General features: G+C 38.8%; 1 protein-coding gene across 1 annotated transcript; it reads right to left on the reverse strand.

Moving 5' to 3' along the window:
* Positions 1-9,858: 9,858 nt before the first annotated feature.
* LOC122231232 (olfactory receptor 5AN1-like) lies at positions 9,859-10,802 on the reverse strand. Its single transcript, XM_042958742.1, has one exon. It carries the CDS (start codon positions 10,795-10,797, stop codon positions 9,859-9,861), a length of 939 nt encoding a protein of 312 aa, XP_042814676.1. The 5' UTR covers positions 10,798-10,802.
* Between the last annotated feature and the right edge of the window lie 1,888 nt (positions 10,803-12,690).

Raw genomic sequence — 12,690 nt, forward strand, 5'->3', positions numbered from 1 at the left:
ACTCACGGACCGCGAGATCATGACCTGAGCCGAAGTCGGCCGCTCAACCGACTGAGCCACCCAGGCGCCCCTACAAGAGACCCACTTTAAACCTAAAGACACCTTCAGATTGAAAGTAGGGGGAGGGAGAACCATCTATCATGCTAATGGTCAGCAAAAGAAAGACGGAGTAGCCATACTTATATCAGACAATCTAGACCTTAAAATAAAGACTGTGTCAAGAGGTTCAGAAGGGCATTATATCATAATCAAGGGGTCTATCCACCAAGACCTAACAGTTGTAAACATTTATGCGCCAAATGTGAGAGCACCCAAATATAAAAATCCATTAATCACAAACATAAAGAAACTTATCAATAATAATACCTTAATAGTAGGAGACTTCAACACCCCACTCAGAGCAACGGACAGATCATCTAATCAAAAAATCAACAAGGAAACAATGGCTTTGAATGACACACTGGACCAGAGGGACTTAACAGATATATTCAGAACATCTCATCCTAAAGCAATTGAATATATATTCTTATCCAGGGCACATGGAAAGTTCTCCACAATAGACCACATACTGGGACACAAATCAGCCCTCAGTAAGTACAAAAATCAACCACAAGGAAAAAATTGGAAAGGTAACAAATACTTGGGAGACTGAAGAACATCCTACTAAAGAATGAATGCGCTAAACAAGATGTTAAAGAGGAAATTAAAAAGTATATGGAAGTCAATGCAAATGATAACACCACAACCCAAAACCTCTCGGACGCAGCAAAGGTGGTCATAGGAGGAAAGTATATAGCAATCCAGGCCTTCCTAAAGAAGGAAGAAAGATCTCAGATACACAACCTAAACTTACCCCTTAAGGAGCTGGAAAAAGAACAGCAAATAAAACCCAAAACCAGCAGAACACAGGAAAAAACAAAGATTAGAGTGGAAATTAATGTTATCGAAATAAAAAAAACAGTAGAACAGATCAATGAAACCAGAAGCTGATTCTTTGAAATAATTAACAAAATTGGTAAACCACTAGCCAGTTTGATCAAAAAGAAAAAGGAGTGGACCCAAATAAATAAAATCAAGAATGAAAGGGGAGAGATCACAACCAACACAGCAGAAATAAAAACAATAATAAGAGAATATTATGAGCAATTATATGCCAATAAAATGAGCAATCTGGAAGAAATGGACACATTCCTAGAAACATATACACTACCAAAACCGAAACAGGAAGAAATAGAAAATTTGAACAGACACATAACCAGTAAGGACATCGAATTAGTAATCAAAAATCTGCCAAAAAACAAGAGTCCAGGGCCAGATGGCTTTCCAGGGGAATCCTACCAAACATTTAAGGAAGAGTTAGCACTTATTCTCTTGAAGCTGTTCCAAAAAAATAGAAATGGAAGGAAAACTTCCAAACTCTTTCTATGAAGCCAGCATTACCTTGATTCCAAAACCAGACAGAGACCCCATGAGAAAAGAGAACTATAGACAAATTTCCCTGATTAACATGGATGCAAAAATCCTCAACAAGATATCAGCCAACCGGATCCAACAATATTTAAAAAATTATTCACCATGACCAAGTGGAATTTATACCTGGGGTGCAGGGCTGGTTCAATACCCACAAAACAATTAACGTGATTCATCACATCAATGAAAAAAGGCCAAGAACCACATGATCCTCTCAATAGATGCAGAGAAAGCATTTGACAAAATACAGCATCCTTTCTTGATAAAAGCCCTCAAGAAAGTAGGGATAGAAGGAGCATACCTCGAGATCATAAAAGCCATATATGAACGACACAATGTTAATATCATCCTCAATGGGGAGAAACTGAGAGCTTTCCTCTTAAGGTCAGGAACAAGACAGGGATGTCCACTCTCGCCACTGTTATTCAACACAGTATTGGAAGTCCTAGCTTCTGCAATCACACAACACAAAGAAATAAAAGGCATCTAAGTCAGCCAGGAGGAAGTCACACTTTCACTTTTCACAGATGATATGATACTCTATATGGAAAACCCAAAAGATTCCACCAAAAAACTGCTAGAATTGATTCATGAATTCAGCAAAGTTGCAAGATATAAAAATCAATGCACAGAAATCAGTTACATTCCTATACACCAACAACGAGGCAACAGAAAGAGAAAACAAGGAATTGATCCCATTTACAATTGCACCAAAAGCCATGAGATACCTAGGAATAAATCTAGCCAAAGGGTTGACAAATCTATACACTGAAAACTATGGAAAGCTTATGAGAGAAATTGAAGAAGACCCCAAAAATTGAAAAAGATTCCATCCTCCTGGATAGGAAGAACAAATATTGTTAAAATGTTGTACCCAAAGCAATCTACATATTCACTGCAGTCCCTAAAAAATAACACCAGCATTCTTCACAGAGCTAGAACAGACAATCCTAAACTTTGTATGGAACCATAAAAGACCCAAATAGCCAAAGCAATCTGGAACAAGAAAACCAAAGCGAGGCATCACAATCCCAGACTTCTAGCTATACTACAAAGCTGTAATCATCAAAACAGTATGGTACTGGCACAAGAACAGACATTCAGATCAATGGAACAGAATAGAGAACCCAGAAATGGACCCACAAACGTATGGCCAACCAATCTTTGACAAAGCAGGAAAGAATATCCAATGGAATAAAGACAGTCTCTTCAGCAAGTGGTGCTGGGGAAACTGGACAGTGACATGCAGAAGAATGAACCCGGACCACTTTCTTACACCATACACAAAAATAAACTCAAAATGGATGAAAGACCTCAATGTAAGACAGGAAGCCATCAAAATCCTCGAGGAGAAAGCAGGCAAAAACCTCTTCGATCTTTGCCACGGCAACTTCTTACTCAACACGTCTTGGGAGACAAGGGAAACAAAAGCAAACATGAACTACTGGGACCTCATCAAAATAAAAAGCATCTGCACAGAGAAGGAAACACTCAGCAAAGCTAAAAGGCAACCGACAGAATGGGAGAACATATTTGCAAACGACATATCAGATAAAGGGTTAGTATCCAAAATCTACAAAGAACTTATCAAACTCAACACCCAAAAAACAAATCATCCAGTGAAGAAATGGGCAAAAGACATGAATAGACACTTCTCCAAGGAAGACATCCAGATAGCCAACCAACACATGAAAAAATGCTCCACATTACTCATCATCAGGGAAAAACAATTCAAAACCAACATGAGATACCACCTGACACCTGTCAGAATGGGTAACATTAACAACTCAGGTAACAACAGATGTTGGCGAGGATGAGGAGAAAGAGGATCTCTTTTGCATTGTTGGTGGGAATGCAAGCTGGTGCAGCCACTCTGGAAAACAGTATGGCGGTTCCTCAAAAAATTAAAAATAGAACTACCCTACAACCCAGCAATTGCATTACTAGGTACTTATCCAAGGGATACAGGTGTGCTGTTTTGAAGGGACATATGCACCCCAATGTTTATAGCAACACTATCAACAATAGCCAAAGTATGGAAAGAGCCCAAATGTGCATTGATGGATGAATGGATAAAGAAGAAGTGGTATATATATACAATGGAGTATTAGTCAGCAATCAAAAAGAATGAAATCTTGTCATTTGCAACTACGTGGATGGAACTGGAGGGTATTATGCTAAGTGACATTAGTCAGAGAAAGACAAATATATGAATTCACTCATATGAGGATTTTAAGAGACAAAACGGATGAACATAAGGGAAGGGAACAAAAATAATACAAAAACAGGGAGGGGGACAAAGCAAAAGAGACTCATATACATGTAGAACAAACAAAGGGTTATTGGAGGGGATGTGGGAGGGGGGTGGGGTGTATGGGTAAGGGGTATTAAGGAATCTGCTCCTGAAATCATTGTTGCACTATATGCTAACTAATTTGGATGTAAATTTTAAAAAATTGAATTAAAAAAAGTAGAAACACAAAACTCAAATGAACATGAGACCTAAGGACACGTCATCCCTAAAAAATGAACATAATCTTCAATCCATCCATTTAAAGCCACAGAATTTTACAATCTAGTTAATAAAGAATTCAAAATAGCTATTCTGAAGAAACTAAATGAGATATAGAATAACACACAAAGACAATTGAATGAAATAAAAGAAACAATACATAAACAAAATGAGAAATGTAATAGACACAGAAATCATTAAAAATAACCAAACAAGTGCATCTGGGTGGCTCAGTTGGTTAAGCGTCTGATTTCAGCCCAGAGCATGATCTCATGGGCATGCTGGCAGTGTGGAGCCTTCCTGGGATTCTCTTTTCTCTGGTTCCCCCCCTACCACCCAACTCATTCCTGCTCGCTCGCTCTCTTTCTCTTTCTCTCTCTCTCTGTCTCTCTCTCTCAATAAATAAACTTTTAAAAATTGCCAGACAGAAAACCTAGAGCTGCAGAACTCAATGAATAGAATTAAAAATATGTAATAGAAGTATCTACAGTAGATGGAAACAGAAAGTAGAATCAGTGGCTTGGAGGACAGGAACTTTGAGATAACCTAGTCAGAGAAGAAAGAAAAAATAAGAATAAAAAAAGAGCAAAGAAAACCTATGGGAACCATGAAACATACAATTTTAGAATAATTGGAATTGGAAAAGAGAAAACTGGAGAAGGAAGCAGAAAGTCTAGTTAAAGATATAATGCCTAAGAACTTCTCAAACCTGGTGACACACATGGACATCCAAGTTAATGAAGCTAATAGACTGCTACATTATCTCATTGCAAAATTATTCATCGAGGCATAGTATAATGAAAGTGTCAAAAATTAAAGAAAAAGAGAAAATCCTAAAAGCAGCCAGTAAAAAAAAGATTGTAAACTCCAAAGGAACACCATTAGGCTATCAATGGATATCACAGAAGACACCCTTAAGCATGAGACAGTAGAAAGACATATTCAAAGTGTTGGAGAAAAATGCCAGCTGAGAACCTCTATCTGCCAAAGTTATCCTCCAGACAGAAAGGAGAAATAAAGACTTTTCCAGACAAATAAAAGTTGAGAGTATTAATCACCATTAGACCTTTCCAACAAGAAATGATGAAAGGAGAGGAGAGGGAGGCAAACCATAAGAGACTCTTAAATACAGAGAACAAACTGAGGGTTGATGCAGGGGAGGGTGGGGGAGACGGGGAAATGGATGATGGGCATTGAGGAGGGCACTTGTTGAGATGAACACTGGGTGTTGTACACAAGCAATGACTCATGAGAATCTACACCCGAAACCAAGAGCACAATGTAAACACTGTATATTAGCCAACTTGACAATAAATTATATAGAAAGAAGGAAGGAAGGAAGGAAGGAAGGAAGGAAGGAAGGAAGGAAGGAAGGAAGGAAGGAAGAAAGAAAAGAAAAGAAGAAAAGAAAAGAAAAGAAAAGAAAAGAAAAGAAAAGAAAAAAGAAAAGAAAAGAAAAAGATAAGGTAAGATAAGATGTAACATGTGTAGCCATCAGGGTGACCTAGTCTATTAAGTGTCCAACTCTGGATATCAGCTCAGGTCATGATCTCATGAATTTGAGTCTGAGACCCACTTCGGGCTCTGTGCTAGCAGCGCTGAGTCTGTTTGGGATTCTCTCTCTCTCTCTCTCTCTCTCTCTCTCACTCTCTCTCTGCCCCTCCACTGCTTGTGCTCACTCATGTTCTCTCTGAAATAAATACACTTTTTTTAAAAGTAAAAGAAAGAAAAGAAAAGGGGCACCTGGGTGGCTCAGTTGGTTAAGTGTCCGACTTCAACTCAGATCATGATCTCCATGCTGACAGCTCAGAGCCTGGAACCTGCTTCTAATTCTGTGCCTCCCTCTCTCTGCCCCTTCCTGCTCTCTCTCTCCCTCTCTCAAAAATAAATAAACAAATCAAAAAAATTTTAAAAATATTTAATATGGAAATATATGAAAATAGACCACACACTGGTAGAGGTAAGTATATAGTCAGATTTAGAAGGCTATATCTGTAATAGGACAGAGAACACTACATAAAAATTATAGACATATCCCTGATGAATATACATGCAAAAATTCACAATAAAATACAGGCAAGCCTAATGCAACAGCACATTAAAGGATCAGACACCATGATTAGATGAACATTGTCCCTACAAGGATGGTTCAACATACACAAAAACATAACTGTGATGCACCACGTTAATGTAAGATAAAAAGCATATCATCTCAAAAGATGCAGAAAAAGCATTTGAAAAAATACCACATCCTTTCTTAAATAAAACTGTCAACAGATTGGGTATAGAAGGAAGTGACTGCAGCACAATAAAGGCCAGAAATAAGAATCCACAACTAACATCACACTCACTTATATCTAGAAAGTCCTAAGACTCAACCAAAAAACTGTTGGAACTAATCAACAAGTTCAGTAAAGTTGCAGTACACAGAATCAGCATACAGAAACCAGTTGCATTTCTATACACTAACAATGAAACACCTGAAAAAGAAGTAAAAAAATATTATACCATTCACAGTAACATTAAACACAATAAAATACTTAAAAATAAATTTAACCAAGGAAGTAAAAGATCTGTACTATTAAAACTAAAATAAATTGATAAAATTAAGGAACACACACACAAAAAATGTAAAGATATCCCATGTTCATGAACCAAAATTAATATTCTCCAAATTTCCATACTACCCAAAGTCATCTATAGATTGAAGAAAATCTCCATCAAATTTCAATGATATTTTTCACCAAAATATAAAAAAAAATACTAAAATTTGTGTGAAACTTCAAAAGACCTAAGCCAAAGGAATCTTGAGAAAGAGCAAGAGTGGAGGAATCACTCTCCTGATTCCAAACTATACTACAAAGCTATACTAAACAAAACAGTATGGGTCTGGCCTAAAAATAGACATATAGGTCAGTAGAATAAAATAGAATCCAGAAATAAACTCCCACCTATATGTCAACTGCTATTTAACAAGGGAGCCAAGAATCCTCAGTGAGGAAAGAACAGTGTCTTCAATAAATGGTTTTGGAAAAACTGGATCATCAAATGCATAAGAATGAAATTGGGTCAACACCTTTCATCACTCACAAAAATTAACCCTACATAGATGAAAGATAGGAATATAAGACCTGAAACCATAAAACTCCTAGAAGAAAAGATAGGGAACAAGGTCCTTGACACTGGTCTTGAAAATTATTTTTTGGATCTCATACCAAAAGCACAAGCAAAAAAAGCAAAAGTCAACAAGTGCAGCTACATCAAATTAAGAAGCCTCTGCACAGCCAAAGAACAATTAACATAATCAAAAGGCAACCTACAGAATAGGAGAAAATCTCTGCAAACCATATACTGAAAAATATTTGCCAACCATGCACCTCAGATAAGGGGTTACTATCCAACATGTAAAAAGAATTCATAAAACTCAAAAACAAAGCAATCTGATTTAAAATTGGGTAGAGGAACTGAATGGATACTTTTCCTAGAAGACACCCAAATGGCCAATAGGTACACAAAAAGATACCCAACATCACTCATCATCAGGGAAATGCAAAACAAAAGCACAATGAAATATCAACTGACACCTGTTAGAATGACTACCATCACAGCAAGAGGTCATAAGTGGTGGTGAGGATTTGGAGAAAAGGGAACACCTGTACACTACTGGTGGAAAGGGAACTTGGTTTAGCCACTATTAAAAACAGTATGGATGTTCCTCAAAAGATTAAAGAACTACCATAGGATCCAGCAACCCACTTCTGGGTATACACTCAACAGAAATAAAAACAGGATACCAAAAAGATAATCTCCACTCCCGTGTTTATTGCAGCATTATTCATAATAGGCAATATATGGAATGACAAAGAATTATAAAGAAGACATGGTGTTGACACATAGTACAGTGGAATATTACCCAACTACGACATGGAGGAAATCTTGCCATTTGAGACAACATGAATGGACCCTGATGGCATTATGCCAAGTGACATAAGTCAGACAAAGACATAAACTGTATGATAGCACTAATATCATACAGAGTCAAAAAGCCAAACCCATAGAAACAGAGAGTCCAATGGTGGTTACCAGGACCTGGAGAGCAAGGAAATTAGAGAGATATTTTTTGAAAGGGTATAACCTTGCAACTAAAAGATAAATAAATATGGAAATCTCATGCACGGCATAATGATTATGAGGTGCTCCTCCTACTGAAGCCCTCATGGTTCCTTAGGAAGACTTCACATACATTCCTACACACTTTTAAAGAACAATACTTCAAAGAGCATACCTAAGCTTACACGGTGGGGAAGGGGAGCACACATCTTTTATTCACACCGCACTACTTCCTTGGTATGGGGTAAGACCTCACATTCTCTCCCAGAGATTCAGTGATTCCCCTTCTCTCAATTCCATCCATTTGTAAACTTGTGAAAAACTTGGCAAAGGCTTCAAATGCCTCTTCATTTATAATCTTTAATTAAAGAGAACAATTACATGATTCATCAGAATTAGGAGCCCCCCCTCCAAACAGCATTGAGAACCCAATGAATCTCCAAGGATAATATGTCATTGTAATGACATCTGTTTTATACCAATTGGTTCAAGTCTGAGCAATCTGGCAAATCAGCAGTCAGCTGTTACACAACTTGTTCCCTTTTCAAACAGATCACAAGAACCAAAAGCTTTATGTTCTACTTTACACAAAGAAAACTGGCCAAAGTTAAAAACTCTGCCTCTCCCACTACTATTTCCCCTCTGGCTCTTGAGGCTTCCTAGAAAGTATCAGCATTAGAGTAACTCTAACCATCTACTCCACACATAATATCACCCCATACAACACCATAAATCTCTAGGACATACAATATTCAACACAGACAATAAACAGAATATATACCAACTTCCCGTATTTGTTCTTAGTCTGCAATATTTAATATCCAGTAACTCTATTCTTACAATGAATTTTCATGCAAGTCTCCTCATACCAAACATAAACAGATGCTTGAAATAACAGAAATGATTTAACAGTGTGAAACACTGGCTATGTCAGACAAGGGTAAATTTTCCACATTTAATGGGAGAAAGAGACTTGAGTCCCACAATATAAAAAACTGATATCGGCTCTGACATGGATTTTGAACATCATCTTCCATGAGAAACACCCACTCGACACTAGAAGCAAGAAAGTAAACCATCAAACTCCTAAGTAAATGGTACTGAAGGGACTACATCCTTCATTCCAATCCTCTTATGATTCAAATCACTTTTCCTTCATAAGATTACAGCTGGTAGAGACTGGATGTGAACAAACTTATTGGATGACTAGCCCTGAAAGAGGCCTTAGACAAACATTAGCTATCTCAGACTACTCTTCCCAGGAAACTCAACCAGCTAATTGTATAGCTTTATCTTGTTTTCAAAGGCATATTCTGTGTGTGCGTTTATTCCCACTATGGCAGCAATACAGAACAAACATCAATCACCATCATGTCTGGATTACGCTGCATCAAAATATTTGAAGACAAAATCTCTACACTCCTGGGGGTCTCTGTCACGTACTGCTCCTTCATGATCAGAGGTCTGAGACAGCAGGACTCAATCTCCAAAGCAAAAATAAGTAATGAGTTTCTACACCTTGACATTTTACAAATACTTGAAAATTACTGATAAATGATGAGGCCACCCCTCATGTAGGGTGAAAGTATGAATCTCCAGGACTTCAATGTACTGTGGTTGTGTGAAATCAATCACTGTAAGTCCATTTGGCATATTATCTGTGTCAAATTAAGCTTTCTTTATACAAAGACAGTATGAATTTTGTTATAGTTCATTCATGTGCATATTATTTTAAGGTTTCTGATAGGACAAATCTGGACAGGACCTCAGCAGTAACATCTCTTCTTTTGTAACCTCTTCAAGGCATCTTTGATTTCCTTGTTCCTCAGACTGTAAATCAAGGGATTCAACATGGGGATAACTACAGTATAGAATACTGATGCAAATCTGTCAAAACTGGAGGAGCCACCAGAGCTGGAACTCAAATAGACAAACATACTCGAGGTATAGAAGAGGGACACTGCTGTCAGATGAGAAGCACAGGTGTTGAAAGCCTTGGACCTGCCTTTAGCTGAAGTGATCTTCATGACGGAGATGACAATATAGCCATAGGATATCATGATGATGAAGGCATTTGTTATCCCAAAGATCACTGTTAATATAGCAGTCAAGAGTTGCACAAAGAAAGTGTCAGTGCAGGACAGGACTAACAACTGGGGCATGTCACAGAAGAAGTGGTTGATGACATTAGGCCCACAGAAGTGAAGCTGAAGTATGGCACACAATTGGGATACAGAACCAGAGAGTCCAGCCAGATAGGACCCCAGCACCATCCGAATACAGAGGGTGGGTGACATGACTGATGAATAGAGAAGAGGATTACAAATGGCGGCATATCGATCGTAAGCCATGGCTGTCATGAGACAAGACTCACTCAGTCCCATGATTGAAAAAACAAAGTATTGAATGGCGCAACCCACAAAGGTGATAGTTTGCTGCTTTTGGAAAAAGCCGGAGAGCATCTTGGGGGCTGTGGAGGTCACATAGCAGATATCCATGAAGGACAGATTACTGAGGAAGAAGTACATGGGTGTGTGGAGGTGAGAGTCCATCCTTATTAAGATGATGAGGCACAAGTTCCAGGTCAGAGTCATAATGTAGATGAGCAGAAATACAACAAAGAGCACTGCTAGGATTCTGGGGAAATCAGAGAATCCCAAAAGGATGAAATAAGTGACCTCTGTAATATTTCCTCCCCCAACCATTTGCTTGGTGCTTCTAGAATCAGAAAAGAGAGAAGAGAATGCACTGCTGACTCAGGTGAAATGACAGAATTACATTGCTCATATATGTCATTCTCTCCTCCACTGAGAACTGGGAAAGAAGCAATGCTTCACTTTCCTGAAGAAAAGATCCTACCTTTTCACCTTGAATTGTCAGGAATTACCTTTTAAAAAGTGCTTCAGGTTCTCAGTTATTCCATGACGTCTCATGAAAACCAAAAGAGATATTTAAAAATTGACCACTTTAAAAAAAGCAATAGAAACCCTATGGTTCTTATATATAATACTAAGAATCATTGATTAAAATAATAGGTTTTTAAAAGACCTCTGATAAATATGTAACTGCTGCATAAGTGGCATCATTGAAGAATACATTTGAAATAGCTCTTCCCCCCAGATGATCATCTAGATAGGTTTCTTAAATTTCTTATCTCAACCATTAAAAAAATTATCCTTTTTATAATAACTTCTCAAACTTTAAACAATTTTATCTAAGAAAACATCTCCAAAATGGCCTGGTAAGTTACATCATAATATGTAATTCTGAAAACATTCTCTTGGGGAACAGCAGATGTGCTCAACTAGGTTCTGGAATACGTCTTCTTAGGGAAGCCTTCACACAAACTATTCCATACAGAGGCTAGCACAACTCACTATTGCCCTCAACTATCGTCTCAATTTTAGAATATTTTGTTTCTTAGGAAACAGCATAGTACTGTGGTTAAGAGTTTAGGCTTTGCTGTTTTAGTTCTGAAAAACATCATCAAGATTGCACTATAGGTCATTCCTGACATCAGCCCCCTCCCCAGGACAACTAGCAATAGAATAACTATTCATAGGCAAGACAACATTTTGAAAATCCTAGAACATGGAAATGAGGCAGAAACACCTACCTTGGGCTACAGAGACCACACAGAAGGTTAGAGGTCAGCCACACTTTGATTGTACTGCCACTCTCCATGCTGGCACAGTGCCACACCAACAGGATTCCTTTTACCTATGGTTTCCCCAGTTGGGGCAGGAGGGGGAGGGAGAGATCCCAAGGTGGGTGGTTATCCAGCTCCCCCAGAATTGTGGGTCATTTCGTGGGATGTCCAATCTGGTCTCACCTCTAGGGGATGGCAGGGGAATCTGTGGGGTATGATTACTGGGAATCCGATTGTGAGGGAGAAGGAGGCAGGACTTTCAGCAATCAGTGCTCAGATCCTGGCAGACTGAGTTCCTATTTGCATTGACACTCAGGTAGAAATCCCCACCAGAGGTTTTACCCATTGCAGAGACCAGATGGTGGTCCCATCTGACCACCGGGTAATTTGGTGGGCAGTTCTGTCTAATCTAGGATCTGAAATGGCAAGCTTTCTGGCATTGGAGCCTGTTCTGCCACTCTGTACAGGCTGGAAACCAATTCATAAACTCATCCACTGGCCCATCAGGCCCAGCCCAACCAGGAAACCTGCCCAGACCACCTAAAAAGGAGCATCCTTCAGCAGTCAGCAGTGCTGCCCACCTGCAGAGCTAGGACAGTGGCCTCATTTGTCCAAGGAAATCAGCACACAGTTCTGCCTGATTCAGAACCTCAAACAATGAGCCTTGTTGGCTTTAGAGCCTGTCGCCACCATGTCCAGGCAGAAAAGCCAATTCATAGCCCCACCTACTGCTGAGTATATCTCCTAGTACCATCCAACCAGGAAGCTGACCAGGGCTCCTGGGAAGCTGCCAAACCCAGAAGCACTCTAGCAGAGAGTCCAAGGAGTGGCTTTATACATTTAGGTGTGGCCCAGAAACAGAACCAGTCACATGAGCTCAACTAATATTTGATAAGAAAGCCTAAAATACTCAATAGAGAAAAGACAGTCTCTTCAATAACTGTTGTTG

The sequence above is a fragment of the Panthera tigris genome, chromosome D1, assembly GCF_018350195.1.
Source record: "Panthera tigris isolate Pti1 chromosome D1, P.tigris_Pti1_mat1.1, whole genome shotgun sequence".
In the NCBI taxonomy this organism is placed as follows: domain Eukaryota; kingdom Metazoa; phylum Chordata; class Mammalia; order Carnivora; family Felidae; genus Panthera; species Panthera tigris.

Bases quoted from the DNA above. Each gene is read 5' to 3' on its own strand.
- LOC122231232 (XM_042958742.1), bottom strand. From the start codon at position 10,797: ATGGTTGGGGGAGGAAATATTACAGAGGTCACTTATTTCATCCTTTTG.